The sequence below is a fragment of the Torulaspora delbrueckii genome, chromosome 2 (assembly GCF_000243375.1).
Source record: "Torulaspora delbrueckii CBS 1146 chromosome 2, complete genome".
Lineage (NCBI taxonomy): Eukaryota > Fungi > Ascomycota > Saccharomycetes > Saccharomycetales > Saccharomycetaceae > Torulaspora > Torulaspora delbrueckii.
The window spans coordinates 343660-357876 of NC_016502.1; the positions used below are offsets into that span (position 1 = coordinate 343660).

The 14217-nt window shown below is 42.2% G+C and overlaps 8 protein-coding genes across 8 annotated transcripts; 3 read left to right on the forward strand and 5 right to left on the reverse strand.

The window, feature by feature from the left end:
* Window positions 1–25: 25 nt before the first annotated feature.
* On the reverse strand, window positions 26–4279 carry SIR4 (chromatin-silencing protein SIR4; the record flags this gene model as incomplete). Its single annotated transcript, XM_003679486.1, has 1 exon — window positions 26–4279. The coding sequence occupies one exon, from the start codon at window positions 4277–4279 to the stop codon at window positions 26–28; it is 4254 nt and encodes a 1417-aa protein (XP_003679534.1).
* A 260-nt stretch (window positions 4280–4539) lies between these two features.
* ADK1 (adenylate kinase ADK1) lies at window positions 4540–5217 on the reverse strand (the record flags this gene model as incomplete). The annotated part of the gene is made up of 1 exon (XM_003679487.1): window positions 4540–5217. One exon carries the CDS (start codon window positions 5215–5217, stop codon window positions 4540–4542), a length of 678 nt encoding a protein of 225 aa, XP_003679535.1.
* Window positions 5218–6456: 1239 nt separating this feature from the next.
* Window positions 6457–8136, forward strand: MSC3 (Msc3p; the record flags this gene model as incomplete). The annotated part of the gene is made up of 1 exon (XM_003679488.1): window positions 6457–8136. One exon carries the CDS (start codon window positions 6457–6459, stop codon window positions 8134–8136), a length of 1680 nt encoding a protein of 559 aa, XP_003679536.1.
* A 64-nt stretch (window positions 8137–8200) lies between these two features.
* On the reverse strand, window positions 8201–8599 carry HTA1 (histone H2A; the record flags this gene model as incomplete). The annotated part of the gene is made up of 1 exon (XM_003679489.1): window positions 8201–8599. The coding sequence occupies one exon, from the start codon at window positions 8597–8599 to the stop codon at window positions 8201–8203; it is 399 nt and encodes a 132-aa protein (XP_003679537.1).
* A 488-nt stretch (window positions 8600–9087) lies between these two features.
* HTB1 (histone H2B) lies at window positions 9088–9489 on the forward strand (the record flags this gene model as incomplete). Its single annotated transcript, XM_003679490.1, has 1 exon — window positions 9088–9489. One exon carries the CDS (start codon window positions 9088–9090, stop codon window positions 9487–9489), a length of 402 nt encoding a protein of 133 aa, XP_003679538.1.
* Window positions 9490–9954: 465 nt separating this feature from the next.
* Window positions 9955–10914, forward strand: CCC1 (Ccc1p; the record flags this gene model as incomplete). The annotated part of the gene is made up of 1 exon (XM_003679491.1): window positions 9955–10914. One exon carries the CDS (start codon window positions 9955–9957, stop codon window positions 10912–10914), a length of 960 nt encoding a protein of 319 aa, XP_003679539.1.
* A 103-nt stretch (window positions 10915–11017) lies between these two features.
* On the reverse strand, window positions 11018–11578 carry RSA3 (Rsa3p; the record flags this gene model as incomplete). Its single annotated transcript, XM_003679492.1, has 1 exon — window positions 11018–11578. The coding sequence occupies one exon, from the start codon at window positions 11576–11578 to the stop codon at window positions 11018–11020; it is 561 nt and encodes a 186-aa protein (XP_003679540.1).
* A 180-nt stretch (window positions 11579–11758) lies between these two features.
* Window positions 11759–14176, reverse strand: UTP13 (U3 snoRNA-associated protein UTP13; the record flags this gene model as incomplete). Its single annotated transcript, XM_003679493.1, has 1 exon — window positions 11759–14176. The coding sequence occupies one exon, from the start codon at window positions 14174–14176 to the stop codon at window positions 11759–11761; it is 2418 nt and encodes an 805-aa protein (XP_003679541.1).
* Between the last annotated feature and the right edge of the window lie 41 nt (window positions 14177–14217).

Here is a 14217-nt window from a genome sequence, read left to right on the forward strand (position 1 = left end):
GTGCGCCAGAGACTTGGCGAGTTCATTAATCAGATTCTTCTTGTAGTTCATCGGTCATTCGCATGATGTCAAGTTCCTTTTCGGCTAATGTTACGGCGTAATCGTCAAGAGTAAGCTTTTGCTCCTTGATTTCGTGCTCTGCTGCCCTTAAGCGGCCTGAGAGTGAGGTTATTGACAGTTCCTTTTGCATGACTTCTCGAGATAGCGCTAAGATCAGCTTTCGTGCGGCCTCGATTTGTTTATCCTTCTCCTCCAAGGCATTTGTCGCATCCTCTATTATAGTTCGGACAAACTGGTCTTCGCCAATATCTTCCGTTTCCGAAAGATTCTCGCTGCTGACTTCTCCCCATGTCTCATGTGAAGAGATCGTTGCACTATCTAAAAGGGCCGGTGTTCCAAAAGAAGATAGTTTTGGAGCCACCGTGCGCTCACTGGCTCCTGTGTGTAATGCTTCTTGTGCCACGGGGTCTGATTCAGGAACTCTAGGCTCAGGTTTCGTAAGCTTCTGTGCCGTTGGTGACATGCTGCGTTCCAATGCAGTGACAATTTCTTTGGCCTTGGCAGCCTTGGGAACTACCAAATCTGGCGTTGATGAAGGCTTAGTCGGTTCAATAAGCGTTGACGTAGTTTTTATTTTAAATTTATCATTAGTGAGAGGAACTTTTATCAATGTGGTATCATTGTCCGCCTCTACAACACTCCCCGATGTTTTGGCGTCAGGTTTGACTTCCTGTTTTGTCTGATGTTCTCCTAGATTCATCAGAAATTGAAATGCTTTCTTTACAGACCATACTCTTAAGCCTCCATTCGACGCTTTTTCTTCAGCAGCGCCTGCCTCTGGGCTCTTCGTTGTGATAAGTATACCCACCTTCTCATCGAAATGATCAACTACCTTAGCGCCTAGCCCAACAAAAGCCTTTTTCATGTGGAAGAACTGTTCAGCAGTAAAATCCTCTGAGGAAGCCGATGGCGTCTCTATATATACCATACATCCCTGAAGCGTCGCGAGCCAGCGCCGTTTCCATCCTTCTCTTAAGTGACCTGTAGAATCTTGTTTATCTATTTGGGAGCTCAAGGGATTAGATGGACGAGAATGGCTCTCCACTACTTTGCCTTTCGGTTGCGCTTCTCTACTTGCCTGTGTTGGAAGTTCATTGTCGTTAACAAAATTAGCACTAAGAGGGCCACTGATAGAGATGTATTCCAGATCTCCCTTCTTGTGCATTTGTTGATAGTAATATGCATGAGAGTGTTCATAATTCTTTGCGGAACATATATTATTCGTAACACTCACTTTGGGATTTGATGCTATAGAAGAATGAATGGCAATGCCACCTTCTATCAATTGAGATATTCTATCTTTAGCGTATCCCAACTTTTTATTAAGCTTCATTACATCTTGCGTCAATTGACGGTTTATCTTTCGTCTTTCAATCACTGGGTCCTGCTTTGGAGAAATCTCTTTACCAGCACCTTTGTCACGACTGGCTACGGAAATGACACCTTGCTTAGGACCAATTACATTATTTTTTCCAGACATCTCTGTTTCCTTTGTATTGTTTGACTTCTTATTAAAGTTGTCCTTCCCAGATTCTTCATCGTTGCTTGAAGTGCTGTCGGGTTCAGTAAGGTAATGTAACTCGAGCTTCAAAGAGCTGTCTTCCCGGGCTAGTGGTTCCTCCTGGCGAGGCTTTGGTAATTCTCCGCCCGCGGACACCACCGCCTCAGTGAGTACATGTTGCTTATCCCTAGTCTTTGCACCACGTTTGCCGTCAGGCTCCTCATCGCCGAATACCTCTGGCATGGTTAAAACCCGAGCGACAAAACCATCTTGTATCTTTGCATTCATATCACCTCCAGTAGCGTCACTAGAATGAACTGGCTCTTCAATTTGAGTTTTTTCTCTATAAAGCACCGTAAGAAGATCAACCAAATTCTGACGCTTGGACTCGTCATCAGTGGGTTCCTCAGTCAGGGCATTATTCCATCTCGCTCTGAGACTGGAAATGGGAGGAGCAGTCGCAAAACCATTAACTGTTTCAATTCCAATTCCCTTGATGGAATCCTGTTGTACCTGTTGATCTGCAACCAGATTCTCATGAGGAACCGACTTCTGTATGGATGTTTGGTCTCTGTGCAAAGAAATGGCTGGCTCGGAGCTGGATTTATCTTTCCTCTCTTCGCTAGCATTTCCTGTGAGATGTTGAATACTAGCAACAGAAGGATGCTGTACGGTTGGCCCGTCTTTTGATGGTATGTTGCCAAGCACCGTAGCAGATTTTGTCCTTGTGATATTAAAGGTGAACTTATTCATGATAGGTTGCTGGCCACGACCGACAGGAGGATTCGGAATGTCGGAATTGATAATTGCCTGTTTACCCTTGTGAATAGGAATAGGTACCATGGGCGTCTGATCACGAAGAACAGGGGGAATCGATACGGCTACCTCATCCTTTGAAGATGTGATACCGGACTCCCTGATAGAAATTGCCCTTATCTGCTCCAAGCTGAACTGAGTCGACATTTGACGCTGTTCACGATCTTTTATAGGTTTCTGTACCTTGGATTCAGATTTCGTCTTTTTCCCCTGCCTAACAACATTAATCGTTTTGGGATGCTGATCATGATCAATAAGTGGATTCCGTATCATCATTACTTCTCTTGATGAGGCGGCGCCAGGTTCAATACTAGATACTGCCATGTTTTTCTTGAATACTCGAGAAATTCCATAGTTATTGGTGCGCTTAGTTGAACCGCTGAACGCGCTCTTCTCAGTCGACCTTTCCTCGCGAGCAGTGACTGTAATAGCCTGTCCGGCGCCTTCAATGCTCATCTTCCTCCCCTTTTTCTCTGCTTGTGGAAAGTGCTTAACAGCAATAAGCTGATCATTGTTCGTTAATTCTTTCTTCTTGTCTTTTGATAGTTCTGCATTAGGCCTTATTCTTTCTTTCACAGACGTGAGTTGAGTTGTTGTTGTAGTGGAGGCTTTGCTTGAAATGTTAGGCTCGTCGAGGACCCGAACAACATCTCTGGCATCATCCAACTTTTTACTCCTATCATCTGCATGTATCGTATTTTTAACAGTGGTAAAATGGTCGCTAGCACTTGATACTTCATTTACTTTTCTTGTTGTTTCCTTAATGGACTCTATCTTCTCCCTTGAAGATTGGGCCTGAACCAAAACAGCATTATCGGAGGAGTCCTTTGAAATACTAGGCTCACTCTTCTCGATTGATCTTTGCTGTATGAGAGGAATAGCCTTTGTGGCGCCATCTGGACTATTGTTCCTTTCTATAGTGCTACCATGCAACAACTCAGCAGCAATAAGCTGTGAAGGGCTAACAGTATCTGACAAATTCTTTGCATCTCCTGATAAATCTAAAAGTTTTGCCTTTTTTCCTTTCGATGCGACTTCAGTGATTGCGCTCTCGTGAGAACGCTTGTTCGGTATACAAAGCTCGGCCTTCTGGCTCCCTCTCTCGATATTTTTGATCATGGGCGTAGTTTTAGCTTCTCCATTTGTCTTCTCTTGACCTGTTCGTGCCGAAAATTCTTTAACAGGAGGCTGAGAAACAACTGCTGAAACCGCTCCAGCTTTGTCTGTCACTGAGTCTGTCTTAGGCTCTCCACTTTTTACCTGCAAGTTCGCCATTTGCTTTTCTCGAGAAGCAACTTTGATTTTCTGAAGTGTTTTGGTAGGCTTTTCAGTGCTATCTCTATTCAACGCAGCCGCTTTTGCCTCAAGGGCTCTATCATTCTGTAAAAGCTGCTTGACATTAGAAATAAACGTTCGGTTTGCTTCATGCCTAGGAGTACTTGCCAAAGATGAGATGCTCTGATCGAACGATTCAGATCGTACTTTCAATGATTTATTGGTAGAAATAAATTCAGGTACCACAGTTCGACTTCTAGAGAGCTGGGGCATTTCTCTTTTTCCCAGTTTAACATTATGGAAATTTCCAACTTTACTCTTCGATCGCAGCAAACCCATCAATCTATTCTCTGACTCACTCTGAGACTTGACAGCTTTCTGTGAAGATACAATACTCAATGGGGGCCGTCGTATGGGAGATGATTTAATTGTCTTATCCTTCCTCCAGGGACTATTACTGGGAGTGAAACGAACCAGCGGAATATATGGAGAAGGCTTTTCACTAAGCTCACGGTTTTTTGGAGCTGCAGCATGACGCACAACATGTTCTGGGGAAGACGGTATTGACGAACCCCTCGAGGGAGAAGGTGATAAAGTGTCACTAGTCTCGGGACCCTTATCCACCATATATGTCCACTAACACAAAGAAAAAAAATCGCCTAGCGATAAGCCAATTAGTAAATAAATCTTGAGTGGGTCAATTAGCTCAACTTATAGTACAGATGGCCATCTAAGGGATCTAAACAGTTCTCAGACACGCTATTTCCTGTGATGAGCTCCGAACTATTGACTTTAGTTAGATGATGCAAGTAAGCGAAGCGACCGTCAAGGACGATAACTACATTATGAAAGAGTACTTAACTAGTTATTTCTACAAGTAGATGGTATTAGTTCTTGCCCAAGGCCTTTAGGATGGATTGCCAGACTGTGGTTGGAGGCTGGGATGCATCAACACCAGCCCAGATGCCGGTCTTCTTGTAAAAATCAACAATAGGTTCGGTTTGATCGTGGTAGGCTTGCAATCTCTTCTTCAAAGCATCAGCGTTGTCGTCGGATCTTTGGACCAATGCTTCACCAGTGATATCGTCAGTCATCTCTTTCTTTGGAGGGTTGAAGAGTGTGTGGTAAGATCTACCGGAAGGTGGGTGAACCAATCTACCGGTGATTCTAGCGACCAATAGTTCGTCATCGACCTTCAATTCAACAGCTTTTTCCAAAGGTCTTCCTTGTTCAGCAAGCATTTGATCTAGTTTTTCAGCTTGTGGGATAGTTCTTGGGAACCCATCTAGGATGAAACCGTTCTTACAAGCTTCGTTGTTCAACAATTCGTCCTTGATCATATTGACCATGATTTCATCAGAGACTAAACCACCTTTGTCCATGATCTTCTTGGCTTCAACACCCAATGGAGTACCCTTAGCGACTTGGGATCTCAACATGTCACCAGTAGCCAAATGAGCCGCTTTGAACTTTTCGACAAGGTTTGGGGCTTGAGTACCTTTACCGGCACCTGGTGGTCCAATTAGGACCATTCTGATCGATTCATTAGTGTTTTCTTGAGCCATCTTCGCCTGTGTGTATTGCTGGATGAGTGGTTGAGGAGTAGAGTGTGCAATTGAGACTCAATGGCTCTTCTTGATGACTCGAGAAGTAACGGTTGACTGGTTGACGCAGCCGGATGGGCCCATTCTCGCCCAACAGATTTACGCTCGGCCAGAGCGGCCTGTGATTGGTCGAAGAGAAGATGAACAGGCGGGTAATGCCTTTCTTGTACTCTATTGATCCAGCAGGAGACTATTCAAGCGAGTATTGAGATCGTCGAGTTGATAGCTGTTTGGAGTGATGGAGCTCTTGTCGACATTTCCGATAGCGGATTAGTTACTAAACTCTATTTTTTTGTATTATATTGCTTTTAATATTTTAATTATTATGGGAATTGGGAATAGTGACCAGTAAAAGTCAGTCATTGTCAGATGTTAATGTAGGCTGGGAAAGTTTGTCTCGAATAATATACGCTACAACTCTGGATAATGAATTTTGGTATCTATTTAATAACGTACCAAAACCTGAACTCTCGAATAACACCGCATGAGCTGATTTAGAATGTGTACATTGTAGTTACGTTCTTCTACTTAATAGTCTGCTATATATTGTTCTTTGTCTGTGTATTTGTTATGTCACCAGCCTTTCAACCCTACCAAAATTAAGTCAAACGAAGCTAAACATTAAAAATATAGTAAATAATAAAAACAAAGAATAAGACCAAAGAATGCAAAATTGACTTATTCAATTTTATGAAGTACTTTCTGCAATTTTTCCTAGTTACCAATCCAATGATTCATCAATTAAAATTACTGACACAACTTCAAGAGGTGGAATGCTTGATATTGGAAAGGTTCATTTTACAGTCTTTCTAAAAATCACAGAAATTTTCCACCTGCTCTTCAAACATTTAGCACCCACAATCAACGATACAGCGCGCATTGTAACGTTGCCTTCATATTCTAGAATTATTTTCAAATACTTTTTTCAGATAAAAATGACATATAGTCTGTTGCCAATTCTTATTCAAACTTTAAGGTAGCTGGCTACATTGAATAAAATATCTGCTTTATTCCTCTTCCATCCAATTGAATATTCGCCTTTATTTGTTTATGCATCGAAGCTGAAGTTTTTGTTCAAGTTGCACGCTTGTTTCGGAGCAAAAAATGCCAAGGGAGTAGGAATACATAAACAGCCACTCTTTGACAAAGCAAATTCATCATCGCTCTTAACAAGCATTGAGTACGCTGAACTTGGAACAGATGGTCTTTGGTAGAAGTAAGGAACGGCGAGTGCCCGACCTCTCACGGTATGATTACCATTACAAGGATAGGGATGATTTCAATAGAAGCTCCGGATTATCTACAGCAGCTGCTTATGCAGCTTCGAAAGGTGCCTATTCCCCCGCAGTTCAACGGTCTCAACCTCAGAGGAGTTACTCAATGACCCACTACGCAGGAGCCACTGGAAAACAGCATCAACCAGCGCAGAGAACCCCCAAAAGTGCTTCTGGTAACTACCGATCCTACTCATTGCGGTCGCAGGGCTCAGGACAACCTGCCAGAAGTAATCAGAATGGTTCAAGAGCCAATTCAATCACAGTGAAAACCACAGAAGTGCGGGATCCAACGGGAAGAACGCAATCGATCACTCGTAGAACTATTAAGGAGGCTAATGGATATGAATNTGTAGGAACCACGACAACTACAACGCAAGCGATCCCTATTATTGACGCAGAGAAACATTTTGATGAGTTTAGTGGGAACTACACGATGCAAGATGATGGAATAGAAGAGTTGTCTGAAGAAGAACCAGTCGAACAGCCTTCTGGGCATGCTTATGCAGCTCTTCTCTCACAAGGTGCTGATGGTGAGGTTCCATTGGATCAGACAAGTAGTATATCACAATTTTCCGATGCTTTGGACTATATGCCTAACAAGAGGCGAACTGCAAAGGTCAAAAGGCGGCCCACTGATACACATAAAAATGTTCAACGCAAGCCTTCACAACAACAACAACGACAGCAACATCAGCAGCAACAACAGCAACCCAAGAGACAATTGACAGAAAAGGAAATGTATGAGAAGGCATACGCCGTGGCACAACAAAGCGTTTACAATGAACCGTCACGTACAGCGAGCCAAGGAAGACAAAGTCGGATGGGTCAAAGAACACTTCGAGGTCCTACACCGGGCAGTGAGCCTTCTGTGGCAGGGTCAAAGCCGCGCTCAAGTAAAATCAGTTCTTTCTTCCAAAAGAACCACACAGAGGTACCTAAATCTGCCCCTCCAGCAATGGAAGAGAAACCGGCAAATCCACCACCACAGCCCTTGGGTTCCAAACAACGTGAATCTGATGAGGATATGTACGCCCAAGCGTTAGCAATCGCACAGCAGAAATATGGTCAAACCAGTGAAACCGTTGAGTCACCAAAACCACCTACAAGCTCTGTTTCAAACATTCAGGAGCCTGTACCGAGGTCGAACAGCGATATTGACGTGCAAGTCTCCGAAGTCTTTGAGCGACAGGAGGCAACTACAGTGACCAAAACTACCACACCAGATGCAGAAGTGAACGATTCACGAAACGAATGGGATCGTTACGATGCAGCTCATCCAGAGCCAGTAGCTAAAACAGCTTCGCATGAGCGCAAGTCGAAATTTAAGAATATGTTTGAAAAAGTCAAGCAATTCTCAGCTGAGAATAGTGGTTACCAACCACCCAAGAAGACTCAGGCTCCATCTGCACCAGCCGAATCAGTTACAGATGACATCAACATTGTCAGTGTTGCTCCACTCAATCGTGCCGGTAGTACTTCGTCACACGGAGCCTCTACAACTCGAAACGTTGAGGCTTCCCTAGACCAAGTACCCAAAAACCAAGTACCCAAAGAAAAGAAACCAAAGAACGGTTTCTTCAAGAAGTTGTTCAAACGTTCGTAACCTGTAATAATAGTTTATTTTTCATTATAATATACAATTCCTGATGACCCCATACTTAAATTAATTACAACTCTTGAGAAGCAGCACCTGGCTTAGCAGACTTCTTTGGCAATAAGTTTTGATGAATGTTTGGCAAGACACCACCTTGAGCAATAGTAACGTTACCCAACAATTTGTTCAATTCATCATCATTTCTGATGGCCAATTGCAAATGTCTTGGAATAATTCTGGTCTTCTTGTTATCTCTAGCGGCATTACCTGCTAATTCTAGGATTTCAGCAGCCAAGTATTCAAGAACAGCAGTCATATAAACTGGAGCACCAGAACCAACTCTTTGAGCGTAGTTACCTTTTCTTAGCAGTCTGTGAACTCTACCGACTGGGAAAGTAAGACCAGCCTTAGCTGATCTGGATTGAGAAGCCTTTGCGGCAGAACCTGCTTTACCACCTTTACCACCTGACATGTTTTCTGTTTGTGTTGTTGAGTTGAGAAGGGGAAGTTGCCTCCCAATAGATTAGAAGGCCCGTTTATATACGTTTCGTTCTTTACTTTACAAGACTAGACCTTTTGGCGCGGCCCCCTTGGACCAGAACCTTCACCGTGTGCTGTGAAAAACCTGGAACGTTGAAGTCGGTTTCTTTCCGATCGCGACGAGTTCATTTTTCAAACAAAAAATCGATTTCGGTTAACTATGGGTAGACAGCGCGATTGCCAAATGCGGAATCGTGCCGTGCTGAAAATTTCACCCTCAATTTCTACATAGTTAAGCTGGGTTTATTAGCGAAGTTATGAGAACACTTCTTGTGACTGCCCATAGTTAAGCATTAATTGACTTGATCTTGAGGTGATTGAACTATTTCATATAAAAGGAGGCCTTATTGGGGGTACTGAGTGTTTGTATTTTCTTCTTACTTGAAGATACTAAACAAATCAACACAAAGTAATACAATAATGTCTGCCAAAGCTGAAAAGAAACCTGCTTCCAAAGCCCCAGCTGAGAAAAAACCAGCTGCTAAGAAGACTGCTTCCTCCACGGACAGTAACAAGAAGAGAAGTAAGGTCAGAAAGGAAACTTATTCTTCTTACATCTACAAAGTTTTGAAACAAACTCACCCAGATACCGGTATCTCTCAAAAATCAATGTCCATTTTGAATTCTTTCGTCAACGATATTTTCGAGAGAATTGCCACTGAAGCTTCTAAATTGGCTGCCTACAACAAGAAATCTACTATCTCTGCCAGAGAAATTCAAACTGCAGTTAGGTTGATCCTACCAGGTGAATTGGCAAAGCATGCAGTCTCCGAAGGTACTAGAGCTGTGACCAAGTACTCCTCTGCTGCTAGTCAAGCTTAAATAAATTTAAAGAATTAGGAAGTGTATAGTAGTGTAGTATTATTATTATTAATGAAATGGGTTTAAAATTAACTTTTTAATTATTTTTTGAATATAAATTTAAGGTGTCACAAATTGTATTTGTGACGTCTTGTTTAAACACTGTGAAAGAATAGAATAAAAAGGCATAAAGCATTGCTAGCTATCTATATTGCACTTTGAATCTGATCTAAGCTTGCAATATTACTATTCAACTACTGATAACTTGAACTTTTAACGTTCATTACTAAGATTCGCCTGTCTGATTGGCTCGCGAAGCTTCGCCAAATTGCCCGTTTCGAAAAATATAGCAAGCAGTTCTACTAATCTTTGAGAGTTACAACTAGGATTCATCAACCTCATCTACTAATAATATAGTCTTGTTGCAAACCCATTGGGCATCAGTAAAAGCTCAAGTAGATTTGAAGCTTAGAGACCAATTGAAAGATGTCAGTGGTAGCACTGAAGAATGCCGTCGTGGGATTGATGAGTTCAAGGAATAAAGGTCAAGATGATAAGGCCCCACTGTTGACTAATGATAATGCTTCTGGTACTTCCAGAGGCTTATATGGGTCTAGTAATGATTTAGAAGATGGAAGAGCTGATAGGGCCAATGCCAATGTGAGTCGGGGTAGTAGTAATAGCACTTTGAGTGGGAAGACAAGCCCTAATAACGATGATGAGGATGGTGAATCTCACAATTCGTGGAGTTTACTGAATTCAGTTGATCCTCGTGTGATAAGTGATCTTATCATTGGTCTAAGTGATGGGTTGACTGTTCCCTTTGCGTTGACGGCTGGTTTGTCAAGTCTAGGTGATAGTAAACTGGTCATTACTGGTGGATTTGCTGAGTTGATCTCGGGAACCATATCTATGGGTCTAGGTGGTTACCTAGGTGCTAGAAGTGAGAGTGATTATTACCATGCAGAGGTTAAACAAGAGAAGAGGAAATTTTACGATAATATGACAGTGATAAATCATGAGATCGAAGATATCTTGCTTGAAATTAATCCAAACTTTTCAGATGAGACTATCGTTTCATTTATTAAGGATTTACAAAGAACACCGGAACTTATGGTTGACTTTATTATTAGATATGGTAGAGGACTAGATGAGCCCGCGGAGAACAGAGAATTAATAAGTGCAGTGACCATTGGTGGTGGCTATCTACTTGGTGGATTTGTACCGCTAATTCCATATTTTTTTGTGCGTGAAGTGGGAACGGGGTTGATCTGGTCCGTGGTAGTCATGGTGATTACTTTGTTTTGGTTCGGTTATTATAAGACACAGGTCTCTATGAGTGATACGTGCACTCTACAGAAGAAGATGAGCGACGGACTCCAAATGATCGCCGTTGGAGGAATTGCCGCCGGTTCTGCATGGTTCCTCGTTAGGGCTCTAGGATAGAGTAACACATTATAACTGTCGATTTTAAGTCTCAAAGTGTACACTAAATATTCATAACAAATACGTCTTATGCTATCATCTATGTCTCCCTTCTTTTGAATTTTTAATTCAGTATAGTCTTTAAAGTATCTACATCAAACATGCCTGTCCCATCCTTAAGCACATTGGCCAACATTATAAGTGACTTATTCGTAAAATCGGGTGCTTCCCTCAACGAATTGATATCTTCTCCGTAGTTTTCAAACATAAGGCCCAAGTACTTGTTCTTTTCCTCTGCCATGTTGTTCAGTGCTGTACCTAATTTTTGTCTATCCTCTTGCAAACTTTGTTTGACCTTGGTTAGATCTGCCGATTGCCCCTTGTTATAATCGTTTCTCTCTGTAAGTTCTGTTGTAGTAAATGGTATTGTATTCAATTTATCCTTCGCCTTATCGTCTAAGGTCTCAACAACATCGAATGCCATTTTCTCTTCTACAGCGACTTCGTCATCAGTCAGTTGAATATCTTCTTCCTCCACCTCTACTGCCTTAGTCTCCCGTCCCGACTCATTATCTGAGCTTGAATCCGAGCTGGAAGAATCGGATACATCGACCGTTCTTCTCTTCTTTCTCCTTCTAGATTTCTTAGCTACACTCTTCGCAGCCCTTGCTTCACCTTCAGACATTATCCTGTAAATCAATTAACGATGCACTAAGCTTCTTGTAAGTGTTCTCCAATGAACTTTTTATCTCATCTCATCTCATCTCATCGAATTTTTTCAGTAAAATTTCACCGCTTTCAGATGATCCTGGCAGTAAGACTAGACAAAATAAATCTATAGGCCTCTTTTATATTATTTACACATTTAAAGTATTCTATCCATCTCTACTAGTGCGTAATCGAGTATATAGCTTTGCTCTATCAGATTATCCACTCTGGAAAAGTGTCTCTTTGTATATGGAATAATTGCATCCACTAACTGCACTAGACCCGGTATTTCACATAGTTCTGAGATATTGTGATGTAGTAGGATACATTTGATCACCTTTTGAGCAATATTGTGTGTTCTGGCATTGGTGTTCCAGTCTCTTGATCTTTTTATCAGGAGAATTAGCTGTTCGTTGCTCAACGTGGAAATAACTTCATCAAGTTCCTTGTTGAAGATCGATGTAGTATCGTCATCAGATTTGATCACTGACCGCCTTAGGACGTTAAAGAGTCTCATTGGATGATCCAAGGTTAGTGCTAGCAGGAATGCGTTAGTCCAATCTTCGTTCGATAGGTAATTCTGTAGAGTTTGTTCTTGTTCGACTTTCTTCTTTTCCTTCTCCAAATCCTGTTCCCTTTGTTCTTCAGTACAGTCTCTCCAGAACTGGAATACACCATCTGCGTCTGCACTAATTATTAGATCACCATCATTGCAAACATTCATTGCCCATATTCTGTTACCGTGACCATCCAAGGTTTTTAGACAGTCACCTGTGATACAGTCCCAAATTTTGATAAGACCATCTGCACCACTGCTAACCAGTTGCTTTTGCTTGTTCATGAAGGCGCACCTTTGGACAGCATTTGTATGCCCTTCCAACGTCTTGACACATGAGAAAGTATCCAAGTTCCAAATCTTTATTGTCTTGTCACCTGAACTAGTCGCTAGCAGCTTGTCGTATTGGCAGAAGGATACATCCCAAAGACCACGCTTGTGACCCGCCAGGGTGGCTTTGCTCTCACCGGTCTCAACGTCCCATATTTTGCAGGTCTTATCATATGATGCTGTGGCAAACAACGAATCGTTTGGAGCTAGCGACAAGGCGTTAATATCCTTAGCATGTACATGGAAAGTATACTCCGATTGCTTGATCGTTAACAAATCGCTAATGTCTTCGTTAGCTGGCTTTGGTACCTTCCATCTCTTAACGGTCAAGTCGTTTGATGCAGTAATCAAAAACTCTGGCCAACCTCTTAACATCACATTTGGCAAAGCGACCGCAGTCACTGAAGCTGAATGACCAGTGAACTTGGCGTATGGGAAGAACTTAGCGGTCTCAACGTTAAATCTCCACAGGATCGCGGAACTGTCCTTTGAGCATGTTGCAAGCCATAGGCCATCCTCAGTAGCATCTAGCGAGTTCAGTAAATCTTCGTGACCTTCGTAAACTTCGACGTCAAGTGGGAGAGAATTCTCTGACGTCTGAGGGATTGGAATGATCCTTAAAGCGGGCGAGTTCGTGGCTAAGGCAATTTTGTTTAAACCTGGGCCCACCACTCTAATGTCAGCAATTGTACCGTGATTACCGGCGATTGATGATGCTACATTGATCAGTTCGTCATCAAAATTCGAGATAGCTTCTTCCATGTTGATAAGTTGCAATGTTTGATCGGACAGAACTAGGTAGAATTCTCTGCCACTTAAAATTGGCAGTACTCCAACAATGAACAGTTCTTCAATAGGCTTCTGGGTCTTCTTAATGACTTTTTGACTCTCGAGTGAAATTAACTGTAATACTGCTTCACCACCAGCAGTGTAAACCAGATCCGACTCGCGGACAAATCCACACGATTCGACCTGTTGGTGAACGGGTACAGTCTTTAACAACTTAGAATGCTTTTTCATATTGAATTCCCAAAGATTTACAATATCATCCCTACCACCAGATAACAACTTCACACAATCTTCACCCTCCACTTCCTTGAAATCCAGACCTCTAATTGCTGACGTGTGTTCTTGCATCGTATGCAAACATCTTCTCTTGACCAGATCCCAGACCTTGGCCACACCATTCGTGTCACCGGAAGCCAGTAGCCATTTATCACCATTAAGCTCTCCATGGAATTTCAGGCTCGAGATAGTACCACCATGACCTTTGAAGGAATGAGTAATATAGCCATTCTCCACATCAACGACACTAATACTACCATCGGTACCACCAATGGCAATTAATGTCGAAGTGGAATCAGAATCCATAACGTAGGAAGGTGATGATATCTTCATTGATCTCGTTATCTTCATTGAATCCAAGCTAAAGATTTTCAGTTGTTGAGCCTGAGAAACATAGCACAGGTATCTTCCATCTGGAGTGAGCCTCAAAGCGGTGATCTCTTGCTCATCATCATTTTCGATTGTATGTAGAAGCTTTTGAGTAGGTTTTAATTGAATGACATTGATCTCATCCAGCACTGGGGTCGCTAATATGCTACCATCTTCTGAAGTAGTACAAATAGCCCCACTTCCAGCGTAAATGGGACGTAACGAACTATTGGTATAGCTAGTCTTCAAATCCATGACGAAAGTAGTTATTAGGTCGATAAAATGGGCCAATAAAC